Source organism: Macaca thibetana, chromosome 14 (genome assembly GCF_024542745.1).
Source record: "Macaca thibetana thibetana isolate TM-01 chromosome 14, ASM2454274v1, whole genome shotgun sequence".
In the NCBI taxonomy this organism is placed as follows: Eukaryota; Metazoa; Chordata; class Mammalia; order Primates; family Cercopithecidae; genus Macaca; species Macaca thibetana.
The window spans coordinates 116349210-116366648 of NC_065591.1; the positions used below are offsets into that span (position 1 = coordinate 116349210).

Genomic DNA, 17439 nt, shown 5'->3' on the forward strand with positions numbered 1-17439 from the left:
TTGTGGTGACTGCCATGGTCCTCGTCACCTCCTGCCCCGCATCCCGTGTACTCACCGGTGACCTGAGGTTTTGTTCCTTCTCACTTGCTCTACCCTTGACTCAGTGACTTCCCTGGACTCTCTGGGCTTGGCGGCTGCCCTCCAGGCCCAGGCCCTGACCTCGTCTGCCCCTTTGACCTCTAAGTGTACAAATCTCTCTGTCCCTTTCAGTCTGGCAAACAGGGTTGGAATGTTTTCAAAAGGAATTTTACCAGGAAGCTAAAAAAAAAAAAAAAAAAAAACCCCAAAACAACCCCCACCCCCCACCGCCTCACAAAATCCAGAAAACGAAAAGCAAATACAGAGGAACGGATGTGTATGTGGAACACTGATTCTTCCTCCTGAGACCACAAAAATCTGGCCCAGACTGTTCTGATTAATGTGATTCAGGAAGCCCCCAGTCCCCACGGTCCTGCCTCACTCAGCCTCTCAACTCCCAGTGGCCTCCAAGTAGAGCTGCTGGGTTTGAGGGATGAGTACCTCCTTTTAAGCTCTGCTTCCTGCGGCCCTGTCATGCTCTGTAGCATCCCCTCCAACTTGTGGATTCTGCCCCTGACCGAAATTTCCCGCCAAGGGAGGAAGATGCAGGCCTGCCTGCCCTCCAGCGCCTCCTGTGGCTCAGGCCCTGGAAGTCCTGCTTGGAGGTTCGTCTCTCTGTTCTGTTTTTTTCTTTGAAGGGTGTTCCCAAGCCAACTGTGACAGGTGGTTCTGCCTTTTGTGGAGTTTAGCAACTTTGTCTATTTTAAGAAACCATCTGGGATGGCTGAAAGCAGTTGTCTCCTCAGGATGGGTGAAATCAAGGGGTTAATTTGATCAAGTCGGCCTGGCCTGCTTGCTTTTTGGTTTTTCCCTTTTTCCATGACGCACAAGGCTTTGGTAGCTGAAGGAAACAATCTTCACCGGCTACTTTATGGATAACATTCATAGGTCACCATGAGAATGGCGCTACAGTCATTTTTCAGGAACTTGGGACAGCTCTTGTCCAGCACAAACCGATCGAGACCACCGACCTTTCAACTAGACCTCTGCAAGTACTCCAGGGGTGGCCTTTTGACATCAGAGGGCCAAAAACTCCACCCTCAGATCACAACACAACCATTTTCTTTTCTTTCTTTCTTTCTTTTCTTTCTTTCTTTTTTTTTTTTTTTTTTTTTTGAGACCGAGTCTCTCTCCGTCACCCAGGCTGGAGTGCAGTGGTGTAATCTCCACTCACTGCAAGCTCCACCTGCCAGGTTCGTGCCATTCTCCTGCCTCAGCTTCCTGAGTAGCTGGGACTATGGGCGCCTGCCACCATGCCCGGATAATTTTTTGTATTTCTTTTTTAGTAGATATGGGGTTTCTACTAACACGGGGACCACCCGTGTTAGACAGGATGGTCTCAATCTCCTGACCTTGTGATCTGCCTACCTCCACCTCCCAAAGTGCTGGGATTACAGGTGTGAGCCACCGTGCCCAGCCAGCACAACAATTTTCTACACATATATCCTTATGAAATGCCATGAACCCCAACTACACTTGGGCAGAACGAACCTATTACTTAAATTTTCCCCACTCCCAATCACCCTTCCCCATGCCTTAGACTATCCCACTTCCCTCAGCCATAAATATCCCTAAGGCTTATCTTGGGGAGGTGGATTTGAGAGCTGTTCTCCCACGTCCTCACTCAGCAGTCTTGCACATAAATCTTTCCTATTTTGCAAAACTTGTCACAGTGATTGATTCACTGTGTGCAGGCAGACGGGCCCTGGACCTGGCGGTAATATAAGTTGCCAGGACCAGCAGACCCTGAAACTTCCCACCCCTGCCCTTCCTATATTCTGCTTAAAATTTGGTGGATGAACCTATTCTTCCTTTAATTGCAGAACAGAAATGTGTTCTCCCTGAGTGTCAATGAATGCCTGATCCCTACCTAACGCAGGAAACTCTTGCCATCTCTCCAGGTGCTCCCCTAAAAATGGTGCTCCGAGGAATGATCTCACAGAACTCAAGTCTTGACCATTTTATGATATCAAATATCTTAAGCTCATAGTGACAACAGTACAAGGACGGTGCTTTGGACCTATGGTCTCACACTTCCCTTCCTTCAGCATCCTCCCTAGACCCAGCCTTGAACCCGTTGCTTGGCATGAGGTAGGGCCTCAGTGCCTCAGTGGCATTCATAATTATTTTCTTTACATGGTGAAGTTGGGAGAGAGTTGAGCTTTTCTCTAGAGGAGGGGCCCAGGTAAGGCTGAGAGGGGGCTCCGAGAAGCTCCTTCCTCCACAGCCCTCTCCCAGCAGCCACTGTTGTTCTCCATGAAGGCACCTCTGGCTCCTCTACTTCCTATGATCCAAATGGGTGGGGACAGCAGGAGACTGGGCTGTTCTTCAGGCCAAAGCGACCTGGTAGTGGGAGTGGATGGCACAGAGGAGAAAGCAGTGGCTAGGAGTCAGGTGGAGATGATGTTTTGCCCCCTGAGGGCTCCAGGTCAGCTTTGCTCTAATTTTGTTTTCACTTGTTTTCACAATCCTGGAGGGAGAAGTGTCCAGAGGCTTGGGAAGGTGGACCCCAACTGCGGAGAAACACAGGCCAAGACCCACACACCACAGCCCAGGTCTTGTGGGTGGACAGGAGAAGTGGTTCTGATTCCCGTCTGGGCAGTCTCAGGGACACAGTTCAGGAGTAATCTACAGGAGAAGCTGAAGGACAGTGGAGTTATCTTCCCTGCTCCTTATCTCCCTTCCCCAATGACAGGCTTCCTCCTGGCTTCTTCCCAGAGGCCCTCTGGTCAAGATGGACACATTAGCCAGGAAGACAGACACTCACCACCAGCCTTGGGCACAGGACAGTGGAGCTGACTTCTCTGGGAAGAGATCCGAGAGTCAGGGGACCAGGGAGGCATCCCCCTTCCCAGCAGCTGGGTGTGGTTGACCTCCATGTCTTCCAACCAGTCTGGCCTCCACTCCCACAGGGGCAGGGAGAGGTTGGGGGTCAGGAAGATGTCATCCCTTGGGGAGGGAGGTGATGAGGCATCTGTCAGGGAGGGTAGAGGTGTCTGTGGGGGGTTGACCTTCAGCCCCTAGAGGCCAGTTTAGTACAGGAAGCTTAAGACCAGCTCAGGGCATGTACCCAGCCCTAAACAAACCTAGCCCCAACTCAGCCCATCAGTCCCAGAGGCCACATCCCCAGGGGCCTGATCCATTTGTTTCTTTAGGGAGAAGTGATTGAACTGTTTCCTCCCAGCCCAGCTCTGGCCTTCTATCTGCACTGTCCTTGCACATCCCCATTCCCTGGGCATTCTTCTTTTGCCATCATGGGCACCTCTGTCCTGGATAATCCTTGCCCTCCCATTTAGCACAATCCTGGTTGTTTTTCTTGGGGGCAAAGGGTAGAGTTAGGGTTAGTAAAATGGGGATGGGGGATCTGATGGTGCATGTGGGGAAGGGACACCAAGCAGCCAGGACCCTGCACTACCTTCTACTGACATGGAGATAAAGGTCCCACTCTGCTGGGAATGTCAGGGGTGAGCCCAGTGGCTCCTCAGCCCCAGCCACTGACAGGGCAGGAGGATGGAATTGGAAGAGGATGGAGCAGCCTTTCATGGAGACTCAAGTCAGGGTAAGAGGGGAGTCCTAGAGGCAGGAAAATGGACCTACAGTTGGCTGCCTTTAGAACTGGACAATTTAGGCCAGGCTCAGCGGTTCATGCCTATAATCCCAACACTTTGGGAAGCTGAGGCGGGCAGATCACTTGAGGTCAGGAGTTCAAAACCAGCCTGGCCAACATGTAACCCCGTCTCTACTGAAAGTACAAAAAAAATTAGCTGGGCATGGCAGGTGCCTGTAATCCCAGCTACTCGGGAGGCTGAGGCAGGAGAATCTCTTGAACCTGGGAGGCGGAGGTTGCAGTGAGTTCAGATCATGCCACTGCCTGGGCAAAACAAACAAACAAACAAACAAAACAAAAACAAACAAACGAATTGGACAATTTGTCCTTGTTCTGTGGGTGACCTTGAGCAAACTAATAAAACTATCTGACTTAACGTTTCCTCATTGGGATAAGAGGGATAAAGAATATTCCACATAGACTTTCAATATTAAATGTATGCAAAGCACTTATCATAGTACCTGAGATACAGTAATCGTTCAATAAAACTAGTTGTTTTAACAACGATGACATTATGATGGTTGTTAGAAAGGCAAGGGGCATGAGTGAGGAGTAAGATGGGGAGACCTCACCTACCTGTGAAGACGCAGTCTGCCTCCCTGGGCTCTAGACCAAAACCAAAGCTATCCACTGCCACTGCCAGGGCCCGGGCAAAGTGGGCATCAGCGAGGAAGGAGCCATCGGAGGAGCTGACAAGGCTGGCTCTGGCGCTGGCAGCATTGTCCTCAGAGGCTGAGCCCCAACCATTGGCTAAGGAGCCCTCGCTGGGGGTGGGGGTGAGGCAGGGCCGAGGTGGGCACAGCAAGACTCCCCCCTCGGACCCCACCCCTCCTCCGGTCCTGTCCATGCCCGTGAACTCTGAGGCTGTTGGGGTGCTGATATACCCATAGGTGGTGGGGGGTGAAGGAGCTCTTGGCATGGGAGAGACGCTGTTCCTAGGGAGATGCAAAAGGGGAGACAGCAATGGTTTGGGTGGAATGGGGGTTGTAGTAGCAGAAAAGCCCCAGTTGAGGGAGGGCGGAATGGGTGGAGAGGCGCGTGCTCCCGTAGCTTTTCTGTAGTTCTTTGGCTATCTCTCAAGCCACTCACCTGGGAGTCTCCTCACCCTCACTGAGTTCCAAACACAGGGCTACCTCCTCAGGGGTCAGCACGCTGTCTTGATCCTCCCCCAGGGATGACAGTGAGGAGCTGGATAGGTGACTGGAAGCTGGGCTGGGGCCAGAGAGGGAAGAGGTCTGAGGGCTAGGGGGACTGCAGGGGCTAAGGATGGGAATGGGGGCTGTTGCCAGCAGGATGGAGGAGGGAGCCTGTGGTGCCACCGGAGGCCTGATCAGGGTGAGAGAGTGACGGCACAGTGGTTAGTACAGCTCTTCAAGTCCTTTCTCCCCTTCCCCAGCCTGTCCAATCCCAGTACACACTCCCCACACCCCCTCTCTCCCAGCCCTGCTTCCGGACCCCATACCCTCTTACTGGGTCTGTTGACTCTGAGTTTGGGGAGTTTCATGAGGAAAGAGGGGTGCTGGAGGGAGAGGACGAGTAACCAGCTCATTTGAGGAGCTGAGGAGTTTCGGTCCCAGGGCCCGCCAAGCAACCAGAGCTTGGGGCACAGCTCCTGAGGAATAGAAGCCTGGTGTGAGAACTGGCATCTCCATCTGCTCTGGAGCTCAGCCTGCCGACCCCCCCACCAGCCCCCTTAGCTACCTGTCCCCTACTCCATCCAACCCTCATCAGCCTCCTCAGGGAAAGGAGGATGAGCCTGTGGGAGGGGCCTGGGCTGGTGAGCCCCTGCACCCCTACACCCTATCTCGCCCCTTCACTTCCATTTCAGGGACCTTCTCTCACCTGGGCTTTGGGAAAGGTTCTTGGAACCTCTATTTCCCAACTCACAGGCCCGGAGCTCCAAGGGTTGGCTGCCCCGGAGCAGTGGGGAACTGTTGACATGCTGCAGCTCTGCAAAGAAAGGGTTGGTGGTTGCGGGGCCCAGGATGGACCATTCAGACCCCAGCTGCTGTCTCCATTTTCAGTCTTATTCAATTCAGCCTGCAGGACCCGGAACCCAGAGAAAAGAGAGGGAAACCCCCCTGAATCCCTTCCACACCCCCATCTTCATCCAGCAGCTGCGATAGGGTAGAAGGAGCACTAGGCTTGGAGTCAAAAGACCTGCCCAGCTCAGCTGTGTGACCTCAGCGCAGTCCATGTACCTTTCTGAGTCCCAGTTTCATGTGTAAACAACCACTTTGAATGATGGTCTTGACAATTAAGTAAAACAGATTGTGCCTTGATAGATACTTTAAAAAACAACTTCCTTTTCCTTGACTGTATTCATTCCAATCTTCCTGATCTCTATACCCTCACATTGCTACTCTCATGAATTTTGGCTCAGTAAGAAAAATACTCCTTCTTTTCTTGGAGAGAATCTATGAATTTCCATTTCTCACATTGCAAGTATCTCACATGGCTCTGGATAGCCCTGCTCTGGGAAACTCGACTGTCTCTCACTTGAAAGGTGGGGTAGACTGTCAGGTTGAGCTGAGTGAGTAAGACAAAAACAGGGATCGACACACAATGTCGGCTGTGACAGGAGACAGTTGGCTAGTAGGAAGAGGAACTTCAGAGTAGGAAAAGGTATTGGTCTTTGCCAGGGAGGCAATGCCCTGCCCATAGCTATTCAATACTTTTTGTTGAATGGAAGAACGAATGCATGGGTGATACCAGAAATGTGGATATAAACACACAGTGGGAAGAATCACCTACAAGATGGAAGCTGTCATCTGGCCCACATGGGCAGTGGAGAGACAGGGCTCTGAGTGAACTTTCACAATGGAGAAGCTGGAAATGAAAGAGACAGCCCCAATTGTGTGCAGTGACCTGTGATCATGCTTCTTGGTCAGGCCAGAATGCAAAAGGGATCTAAGTTTAAGCCAGACAGGAATAGGGTAATAGAGGAAAGAGATTTTTCCAGGACCAGGAACCTGAAGACCATCAAAGGAGAAAAGAAACAGCCTTTAGATTAGTGTCCCATGACCAGAAGCCCAACTAGGAAAGGGTTTCCCATCTTGGTGGACCAGGGACTAGGCAGGACCCTCAGGGTAGAGCTATCTAGTCAGTCTCGTATCAGAGATCTGGAGGCCACTATGGGCAGCTTCAGAGCAAGGAAGTGAGCCAGGCTTTGGCACTGACCAAGACCCCATTTATGTACTAGTGGCCAGACCTTCTGATCCTTTGGGATGGAAACTCATCAATGACTAGACTCCCTCCATCAAAGTTTCCTTTGGTACTTTGGCTGTTTGGTTTTTGTTGATTTTCTATAGCTTTCATATGACCCAGGTAGTCCTGGGAGCCAACTTCTGGGTTGGTGCGCCAACTCTGCTATCATCAGCTTCGTCTTGTCTAGTGCCTGGCTTCTTGACTAAGCTCAGAAATGTGAGCACAAGTTGGTTGACTGGTTTGAGTGGAAAGGGAAAGAAAACAGCCAGGTCTGGAAAAGGCCACTTTTATCCTAGCCTGTTTCACTTCCTCTAAGGGACCCTGGTAACAAAAGCCATCCTCCTACATTGCTTGGAGTTACTTGGACTTTAGTTTCAATTCTAATTGAATAAACTATACAAGAAAAATGTTATCAAGGTGAAAGGTTGAAACTCATTGGCCAAATTGCAATAAATATTTGTTTGAATAAAATAATGAATGAATGAGGTTATTCAGTGCATGTATCTGGCAAAGTGAGCAGAACTAAGGACCTGTTATGATGGACGAGAGACAGGAGGCTGCAATTGTGAGGATATCAGCACTAGAGAAGAAACCCCAACTAAGGCCAAATAATAAGAAAAAGGAACAAGCAGATAAAGGGGAGTGGGGGGCAATGGGAGAGGCTGCCAGTTTTAGAAGAGGAAGAAACAGCAGTAGAATCAGCTCCATGGCTCTGCAGAAGACCATAGCATGATCTTGCTGCTGCTGAGGTCCTGGGAGGTAGAGGTAGAATATCTAGTGTCCACCAGCCAAGGAGTTGCTGCGGTTGACCTATCCTGGGGACAGTGGTGAGATGGGGCTAGAGTGAGGAGAAACAGGGAGTGAAGTAAACCACAGGCTAGGAAGCTTCATCTCCAAATTGGAACCCTTCTTAAGAACTGGCTGTAGAAAACCACTCACCTCTTTCCAGTAGCATTACTGTTCTATGAGGGGCTATCCTTTCCATTAAAGTCGGTGTAGTTCTTCGTGGGAAGGCTGTTTTTCAAATGAGACTATTCAACCTCTTTTTATCTGGTGTTTCATTACCACCAAGGATTTATAATCCAATAGCTCTGAGGCAAAGCTGGTAAGAATGCCAGCTTCACTGATATTTAGAGTCATAAAATTCTGGATATTGAACAAGCTCTTAATTATCTTAATCTATCTTTGTCTTATTAAAAGTTGGATTAAATCCACTTAAAAAAAAAGACGTGGCTGTAGAACACTTGTTAGGTCTTACTTATCAGTACAGAAGACTCAAGAAGACAGCAGGTGGAGTGCAGGCCAATGTTCTGCAGGCCAGAAATAGGAAAAAATACTCAAAGAGGGAATCAGATTTCCTGAGGGAGCTCCAGAGAGACTCAGAATCGCCCTCAGAGGCAGACTGTCCTGCCTTCACGTTTGAGTCCTGTAGCTAATTACTTGCAGAAGTTTGAACTAGTAACTCAATCATTCTGGCCCTCTTCCTGTCTGTAAAATCAGAGAAATAGTAGCCAGCCAATCTATTGTGAGGATTAAATGAAGTAACAAATATAAGTAAAGCACCCAGTATATAGTCATTGATCAAGAAATGGAGGCTATAATTATTTTTTTCTGGAAAGTCAAAGAAGGCAGCTGGGAGTCAGGAGAGAAACCTCTCCAGAAAGGAAATGCCCATTCCTCTCTGAGAAGTGAGTTGGAAGTCGGTGCCCAAGCACACCTGTATATAGTACACCAGGAGATGAACTCATGGGAGCCTGAGGCTTCGTGGCAGCACTGGTCACATTCCTCTAGGCTCTAGCATTACTTGTATGCTAGTCAGCACTTTCGTTAGGCCCTGAACCCTTAGAAGTCAAGGGCTGTATCTGGTATCTCTTGTGTTCCCCATGTCTGGCATGCAGTGGTGCTTATTAAATGTTTGCTGAGTTGAATTGACTGCAGAATTAGGGCTCACTGCTGGTGTAGCCAAACTGAAACAAGAGGACAGTGCAAAAAGCTGAGGCTATTGCACCCCTAGCTGAGTGCTCTGGTGGTAGGAGAAAGAGGTCTTGTGTCCACCTGGAGAGAAGAATGGAAGGAGGGTATGGAGGTTCACCTCACTCCAGGCTTTGAGGTCTCATTCCCATCACATTCCCACTCCTAGGCCCCTCTACCACCAGCTCAGGCTACGTCTATTCTCCCTCTCCTTACCCTGCTTCTTTTTGGCCTTCCAAGCCTCTGTAGGTGCCAGAGACAAGCGTGGAGAAGAGAGTCCCCTGTGGCTGCAGAGGCTGTCTGAGCTGGAACAGGGGCTGGAAAGTCGGGCCAGCTGGGGTGGTAGGCGCCTGACAGCTGGGACCTGGGGACTTGGCCTGGCTGGGGGACTGGAGGGCAGCTCAGCGATGAGGGAGCCATAAAAAGTGCTGGTGTCTGGAAGTAGGGGCACGCCGGGGCTTCGGGAGTCCCAGGAGAGCACTGTGATATAAATGACAGGAGGAATTATGGTGAGCATGTCCCACTCTCCATCCCTGGGATCAATGCCCCCAGCTAGGCCCTTGCCCCCACTGAGCATGCTCACAGGAGCGACGACAGTCTAGCGGGTCCCGGGGGTCCGCCCCCAGCCTACTGCTGAGGCTGCTGCTGCTGCTCAAGTCCCGAGAGCCAGAGGTGGAACGCCAAGTGTCTGCCAACCACTGGGAGTCACTGTGATCCATCCTGGGGCAGTGGAGGGAGGGGGTGAGGCCGGGAGAGACAGGGAGAAGTGAGAACCTTATTGGCCAAGACCTCCTGTTCAGAGGGCAGCAGAAGAGGGCAAGGAGTTGGTGGTATCTGCTTTATCCTTACTACTGCTTCTCAGCTTTTCACAGACTCCTTAAGATCTCTGACCCATCCCCCAAACTCAGCACCCCTTTCTATTCCTGGATGAGGGGAAATCCAAGTCACCCAGAGCTGGGAGGTAGTAATGACAGACAGCTATGTTTACTGAGGTGAAAAGAAGACCTGAAGACAAATCTGGTTTGACAATCCCTATCTGTCACAGCTTAGCTTGGGTATGTACATCTGTTGTACTTGGGTAAATACATCCTCTCTAAGCCCCAGTTTTCTCATCTGTAAAATGGTAACAATAAGACCTTCTACACTCAAGGCTGATGGTCTGAGTTTAAATGGGGGAAATCTGAGATCACTCAGCTAGCAGAGCAGGAGCTTGCTCCATGGATGTTGGCCTCTGGCTGCCTGAGTGATCTTTTAAGAACAGGGATCTGAGCAAGGAGTTTCTCTGCATAAGACCTTCAACGGCCCCTCATTTACCACGGTAGAACCCAGGGACCTAGCATGGCTAACAGGACTCTCCTTGGTCTGGTTTCCAACTCCCTAACTATATCCTTTGCTCTGACCCATCTCTCACCCTATACCCGAGCTAGAACAAATGGTTTGTCTTTCCCTATGGACATATCTGGCTATTACTTGCTGCTTCATTGCTTTTCCCTCCACCCTCTTCTTACTCTCAGGGTACTGTGGAATCTTCTTTCTCCTATGTTTTTCCACAATGACCCCCTCCATGTGTCTTGTACCCACTTCTGCGTGGCCAGTACAGGATTGCACTCATATCCCCTCATGCCTGTCTCTGCCTACACTGAGAGATCCTGGCAGGTGGAGGCTATTCCAAAGGAATGAATGAACCAAAGATCAGAATGGAATCTCCCTCCAGGACAGAGCAGGAGTTCCCAGGGAAGCCAGAGAAAGCTTAGGGCAGAGCAGACAAAGCCAGGAGGTAGCTGAAAGAAAGAAGACAGTGAACTCAGAAAAGGTCAGAACACAACACCAGCCGGCTTGGACCCCTGCTCTGGGCTGAGGACCTGACAGTGAAATGGCAGCTCTAGGCCTGGATGTGCTGGCACACAGTAGGTGCTCAGTAACTTCTGTGGATAGATGCAGACCTGGAGTGGGAAGCCTCCCAGAGGAGATCTAATGAAGTAAAGAGCCAAGAAAGCAGACAGAGAGATGAAGCGGTTACTTAGTACAGAACTCAGAGAACGGGAGCAAGAAGGATGTGTTCTCTATCAGCACGATGTCCCAAAACTGCAGACTTGTCCTGGCAGCCAAATATACCGGAAGCAGAAGGGCCTATGGGCAGATCCTGTTTTTGAGAACGGTGAGGAAGAATCTATGATGTAGGCACCGAACAGCCTCTGCTGTAGCTGCGGGTGGATTATGATGCGGGCACAATGGCTCAGTGAGAGAATTACTGAGTGCAAAGGCACTACTTGGTAGACCTTGGGTGCACACATAAGATGAGACATTCGAGCTGGTCGTCTCATGCTGATTATTCTCCACCTAGCAGGGTTAGGCAGCAGGAGAGGTGGGGTGACAAGAGCCCTGGACTGGGGATTCAGAAGGCCAGTCTCTAGTTGGGCAGCCTTGAGCAAAGTCACTCAAGTTCTATGAGTTTCAGTTTACTAGTCTGTCAAGTGGTGTGATAGGAATATTAATGACAGAGAAATGAACTCTCAGTTGGAGTTACAGGAGAGATTCATGTACGAGAGTCCCAAACTGCCTGGCAGGTCGACTAGTCCTCCGTTCTTCTCTGTTGCAGCTCCACTGTCCCTTGCCACCCTCCCTTACTACAGACCTCCCCCTTCACCTCTCACCTGTGTTTTAGGATGGCGTCCTTACTGGTATATCTGTACAGACCTGGGAGAAGGCAGGAGGAAGGCTAAATCCAGAGGCTGGATCACCTGGCCAGAGATCCAAAGCCCCTGCACCAGTCTGACTGGATGCTGAGGAGGCCTGTATATGTGTGGGACCCCTCAGAATCTCACCTGGGCCCAGGTGCACCCCAGCTCGGCGCCGGCGGTGGATACACACAGCGGTGCCCAGAAGCAGCAGCCAGAGCACAACACCACAGGTGGCAATGACCTCAGGCCGCTTCAAGGTGGCCCTCAGCTGCTCCAGGGTCCAGGGACCATGCTCACTGGGTTCTCGGGTGGCTCGCTCCATGGCCTGCTCTGTATGGGATGCAGAGCTCAGGGGGAGGGGGAGTCGAGGCAGTGAGGGCCTGGCAGGCAAGGGGGAAGAGCTGGAAGTGTGAGGTAGGAGCAGGGAGAGAGGGAGGCAGGAGCAGGGAGACAGGGAGGCAGGAGCAGGGAGAGAGGAAGGCGGGATGCAGGCTGAAGGGTAGGGCGGGCCTGTGGGCACTGCTCTCACCTAAAAGGAGGCAGACAGGGCTACTGGGTTCCCCAGCTCCAGCACCAGTGACTGCAGCCACTTGCACACAGTAGGAGCCTGGCATGCGGGTGGCGATTTCCAGCTGGGTCTGCTCACCAACCACAGTCCAGTTGGCTGGGGGCAGTGACGTGTTGCCCAGGCTCCAGACCTGAGGCACAAGAAGAGGTGAACAGCTGCCCCAGGCACCATCCCAGAAGCTAAGCCCTTTGTCTGCAGATCAGACTCCAGGGATGTGGTTATTCGGCCCTGCCATCCACTTGGGGAATGCACCCAATTTCCTATTCCCCTCCTATTCTCCTAGCCAAGTGAGAGCTACCTCTCTCTAGATGAACAGAAGAAGGGCAAAAGCAATCTGCTAAAATACATGTAACATAGTAGTTCTCAAACAACAGCAGCCTTCCAAGTCACCTGGAGGGCCTGCTAAAGTATAGTTTGCCAGGCCCGTCTCTGAGTTTCTGATTTATTAGCCCTGAGAAAGGATCTCAGGGTTTGTGTTCCTAACAAGTTCCTGGGTGAGGCTGATGTTGCTGCTCTAGAAGTCACACTTTGAGCACCACTCCCTTATTCACAGCCTGGTTTGATCTAGTCTGTTTCTTATTCCTGTGGCCTTAGCCCCACTTTCCATGTCTGTACACTGGGGATAATACCCCAGGGTGGACTGTGAGGTGAAACGGGATCAGGGAGGTCAAGTGCTTGGCAGGGTCTGGCACAGTGGGTCCTTGCTCAGCAAAAGAAGGTTTTCTTTGCTTCTCTGCCCAGGTGCCTTTCTCAGTGCACAGAGCAAGGGTATGCAGAACTCTAGAGAAAAGAGATGTCCTGGCAGCACTAAGAAGGGCTATGTCAGTTTGTGGGGGTACCTGGTAGCCACGGATGATGCCATTGTGGTTTTCAGCAGGTGGTGGGACCCAGCTCACAAGGACACTGCCATTGCCAGGTTTTAGGGTCACCTCCTGGGGTGGGGCACTGGGCACTGGAGGGGTGGAAGAGAGGCTATGAGGGGCTCTGAGGGAGAAGACGCTAGGGAAAGGAGCTGGGATGGGGGACACAGAGTCAGAACCCCACCAAGGAGACAAGAAGCCTCTCGAAGCTCTGCTGGCCTGGCCAGGGCAGAAGGGAGTTCCAGAGTAGGACCCATAATCTCCCCCCAAGACTGAAGCAGAACAGTCCAGGGGCCCCCAGATAAGAAGGAGTCAGAGGGCATATTTGTTGGGTTCCAAAGGGATCAGGCCCTGACCTTTTTCCGGCAGCCTCAGGAGCAGCACGTTGCTGTCAGGGCCTCGAGCCCGGCCGGAAGATGGTCTCACTTTGAACTCATAGTCTTGGCCCCAGTGGAGGCCTCCAAGCTCTGCGCTCTGCCAGCCGGCCAGCAGCTCCTCTGCCCATGGAGCTCCCTGGTCTCCCGGGGCAGTCTGGGTCCTGAACAAGGCCGTGTAAGATTGGGCAGGTGCAGCAGGGCCGCTCACCTGGGAAGGAGTTGCGAGGAAGGGCGAGGGGTCAGAGAACTCAGGAACAGCCCTTTCTTGAGCTCTGGACTGGCTTTCACCCTTTGCACCTGGCCCTTACCTTCCAGCTGAGCCACACAGCCGGTCCAGGCTTGGGGCCCTTTGCGGGGTCCGGGTTCAGCAGTGTCACATTTTCCAGCTGAATTCGCACAGCCAAAAGCTCCACAGGCTCTGTGTAGTCCTGGGGCTCTGGGGGGAGGATGGGGCTGGGCTGGGGCCTACAGGCCGGAGTGACAGAACTGAGGTGTGGAACATCCCTCAGCCAGGGAGGAACCCCAGGGAACCCGAACTCCCAGAGTCTCCAGGTCTTGAGCATTCCGATTTCTACTCTAGCAGGGGGGAACCTCCCACTACATGAGACCCCCAGCACTTTGACCCTGACCCCACATACCTTAACCCCAGCCCAAACCAGAACATACCACCCAAACTGGAGCCCGCAGCCTGGCCCTGATTTTAGCCGACCCCTGTCCTTACCCTGGATGGACACCCGGGCTGCGCGGCTCTCCCTGTGTCCTGCGCTGTTGGTGGCCACACACATGTAGGCCCCTGAGTCACTCTTCTCTGCTCTTGCCATCAGCAGGGACCCCCCGGACACCTGTCAGGGCCAGGTTCACTGTGAAGTCTCCTACGTGGGGAGGGGCTCTGAGCTGGGGGGAAATTTGAGGTCCCCCTGCTCTCCCCTCCTTAAATTCTACTGGAGGATGCGGGGCTGGAGGGCAGGTCAGTCCCTCAGGGTGTGCCCAGGTCTGCCCAGGCCAGGATGAAGTGTGGGAGAGGGGGCCACACTTACCGTGTACCTTCCGGGCTGGAGGACCAGGGGTTTCCCATCTTTCCACCATGAGACTGTGGGCTCTGGGTGGCCCCAGGGCGGCCCACATTCCAGAGTTAACTGCTCACCCACCACAGCTACCATGTCCCGAGGCTGGATCTGGAAATCCTCCCGGAGGACTGTGGAGAGGATGGAAGGTGACAGGGAGCAGGGCCCAGGCCTCCTCTCCCTCCCTTATCACTCTTGCCCCCTTCTGCTTTGCCCACCTTCCTGGCCTCCCATTTTGGGCCAGCCCCACCCCAGCTTGCCCTCCCAAGCCTTGCAGCCCGGGCCTCTGCTCTCAGATGTTCCCTTGAACATTCAATTCATATGTCTCCACCCAGGTTTGCCCCACCCTGAAGCTCCCCTCCCAGACCTCACCAGCCACAGAGAGCCGAGCGCCTCTGCTGACTGCTGTGCCCAGCCGGTTGCTGGCCTCACATGTGTAGACACCAAGGTCTGTGGACAGGGCCTGGCCATCGTGGGCATGTCCCCGGGCAGGGGGCTGCAGCAGCAGAAGGGTCCCATCAGGCAGGAGGTGGTGTGGGTCTGGGGGCACCATGCTCAGGGGCTGCCCATTCAGCAGCCAGCGGATGGTGGGAGGTGGCTGGCCCGAGGCTCGGCAGCTCATCCTGGCAGGGCCAGGGCCCTGGAACAGCTGGTCTTGCGGGTGGACTAGGATCTGGGGCGGGGAGTCCTGAGCCATGCCTCCTGGGAGGGAAAGGGAGCAGAGCCCAGTCTGATCATCAGCAACACCCCAAATTCCTGGCACCCCCTCATCTGTCTTCTCTTGTGTGCGAGTTTGCCAGATGACCTGTACTCTGAACTACTGAAGGCTGCCCCTCAAAGAACGAGCTAGCTGGTAGGAGAGAGGGCCAGCATGCACAGCATACAGACCAGGGCTTGCATAGTATGTTCTCTCTCTCTCTCTCTCTCTCTCTATCTATCTATCTCTGGCGTGTGCGCACACGCACAAACACACATACACTTACACACGTTAATCATCATCATCATCATCGTCATCATCATTCTCATCTCTGGTCCCCCCACTGCAAAAGGGAAGTAAGCAGTCAGCAGGCCTCTTCTGCCCTGAGCAGGCCTTGGATGGAGGGAGCATGGGCCAGGAGAGGGAGAGCAACTCACCCATGATGAGCAGGAGCAGCAGAGGCCGGGAAGCCCGGGACCCCCGGAGGCTTTCTCCTCCAGAGCCCATGGCTACTCTCAGCCTTCTGTCCTTGTCCCGAGCACTTTGTCCTGCTGCTCTGAGCTCACAGCGAAGAGGGAAGGAGGGGCGGGGTGGGCTGGTGGTGGTTGTTTGTGACCGAGACTCTGCCCCAGGAGGGAAGCGGCTTTGAGGAAACCGATGCTTCCTGCCTGGCCCTCAGTGCCTTGGAGAACTGGGAGGAGACCAGAGGCGAGAAACTCTCTGACCTCGACCCTTTAGCTGTAACCTCCGACCCTAACTTCAGCGCTAAGCTTTATCTCATGATCTAGTCGGGGATTTCTTACAGGGTATCTTTACACTAACCATAACTCCAATCAGAGCCTTAATCCTCTATTTAAATCTTATCCCTGGATCCCAATCCTTATCCTTTTGCCACCTGCTAGAGAGGAATGAAAACCCCAGGAGTCTCAGGACACAGCAAGAAGCTGAGGACAGAGGGCAGTGGGGCTGCAGGCTGGGGAGGCTGAGTGAAGTGGAGCAGGGGTGGATTGTAACACCCTGGTCCATTTCCCCAGGGGCAGATGAACCAGAAGTTGGAGTAGAGTGGGAGACAGGAAGGACTCAGAGCCTCTGGGACAAGCTGGGAGATTCCCACAGGATGTGTCCATATTCAGCTCAGAGATGGATGAAATAAGCTTCTGTGGAGACCTTGGGCAAGTCAGTTTCCTTCTCTGTAAAATGGAAATAATAATAGTAGTTCCTACTTTGTGGGATAAAGTAATCATGAAACACATAAAGGATAAAACCACCGGCATCTGGTGCCTGACGCATTAAGAGTGATCCATAAAGCTGAGCCAACATTGTGTATTTGTTTTTAGGCCCATCTTATCACTGAAACTATTGGAGGATCCTCGGCAGGAGTATTTTTCAGGCCCTGGAAAGGCGGTTGGAGTAAAAGACCTTTTAAGAGGCTTTCCAGTCCCAAGAGCCTGTGTTCATGTCTGTAGCAGGCAGGCCTTGCAGCTTTTGAGCCTACAATGTCGGCTCTTGCCCGCTGCCCCCTTTCACCCACAACCTAGACAGAGGCCACACTCCCCTCTCAGATCCCAGCTCGTGTTTACCGGTCTCTTCCTTCCAAATCTGGAATCTCAGCCATTTCCTGGAGCTGTTCCCGGAAGGCCAAGGCCAGGCTCTGGGGCTCAGCGGAAGAGTATCCAGCCTTTGTTCCCAATTGTTCCTGGCTGGCTTCTCTGCAGGGCCCCTAACCCAGCTGACGCCCTCCCTTCCCCCCTCCCCATTCCCATCCTGGCTTCAGTGCCAGCCACAGCTTAACAGCCTGTCAAGTAGAAGGCTCCTTCACTCCTCTTTCCTCTCAAACTCAGACCAAGACTGACAAAGACAGAATTGGAGCAAGGAAACACCACGGTCTCTACAAACTGGGGCGTTCGCAGAGGCTAAAGAATAGGCAGAGTGAAAGTCATAGGGTGGCAGAGCTGGAAGGATAGGAATTGGGGCCAGGGAACAGAATGTCACTACCCTTAACACCTCTAATTCTGAAATCCCAGTTTTTGTTCTCTGGACCCAATTCCTATCCCAAATTCTGTGGGTGTGTCCTTACACTAACCATAACTCCAATCAGAGCCTTAATCCTCTATTTAAATCTTATCCCTGGATCCCAATCCTTATCCTTTTGCCACCTGCTAGAGAGGAATGAAAACCCCAGGAGTTTCAGGACACAGCAAGAAGCTGAGGACAGAGGGCAGTGGGGCTGCAGGCTGGGGAGGCTGAGTGAAGTGGAGCAGGGGTGGATTGTAACACCCTGGTCCATTTCCCCAGGAGCAGATGAACCAGAAGTTGGAGTAGAGTGGGA

At 52.5% G+C, this 17439-nt stretch overlaps 1 protein-coding gene across 4 annotated transcripts; it reads right to left on the reverse strand.

Moving 5' to 3' along the window:
- Positions 1-2023: 2023 nt before the first annotated feature.
- Positions 2024-16097, reverse strand: ROBO4 (roundabout guidance receptor 4). 4 transcript variants are annotated; one of them, XM_050755660.1, is made up of 18 exons: positions 15548-16097; positions 14786-15115; positions 14387-14544; positions 14071-14191; positions 13658-13785; positions 13329-13557; positions 12952-13064; positions 12074-12242; positions 11689-11874; positions 11518-11560; positions 9447-9583; positions 9080-9343; positions 5528-5635; positions 5156-5297; positions 4775-5011; positions 4262-4620; positions 2846-3052; positions 2024-2718 (listed from the first exon to the last, which is right to left on the reverse strand). In XM_050755660.1, the coding sequence occupies exons 1-18, from the start codon at positions 15615-15617 to the stop codon at positions 2696-2698; spliced, it is 3024 nt and encodes a 1007-aa protein (XP_050611617.1). In that variant the 5' UTR covers positions 15618-16097; the 3' UTR covers positions 2024-2695. The 4 variants fall into 4 exon arrangements, with proteins under 4 accessions (XP_050611617.1, XP_050611614.1, XP_050611616.1 ...); XM_050755657.1 differs by having other exon boundaries at positions 13658-14191; XM_050755659.1 differs by lacking the exon at positions 15548-16097 and adding an exon at positions 15397-15467 and having other exon boundaries at positions 13658-14191.
- Between the last annotated feature and the right edge of the window lie 1342 nt (positions 16098-17439).

Excerpts from the sequence above, each read along its gene's own strand:
- ROBO4 (XM_050755657.1), bottom strand. The coding sequence starts at position 15,617 with ATGGGCTCTGGAGGAGAAAGCCTCCGGGGGTCCCGGGCTTCCCGGCCT. Across the intron at positions 14,545-14,785 it reads CGCTCGGCTCTCTGTGGCTG|TCCTCCGGGAGGATTTCCAG; the intron begins GTGAGGTCTGGG and ends TCCTCTCCACAG. Across the intron at positions 4,621-4,774 it reads GAGGGTGAGGAGACTCCCAG|GAACAGCGTCTCTCCCATGC; the intron begins GTGAGTGGCTTG and ends GCATCTCCCTAG.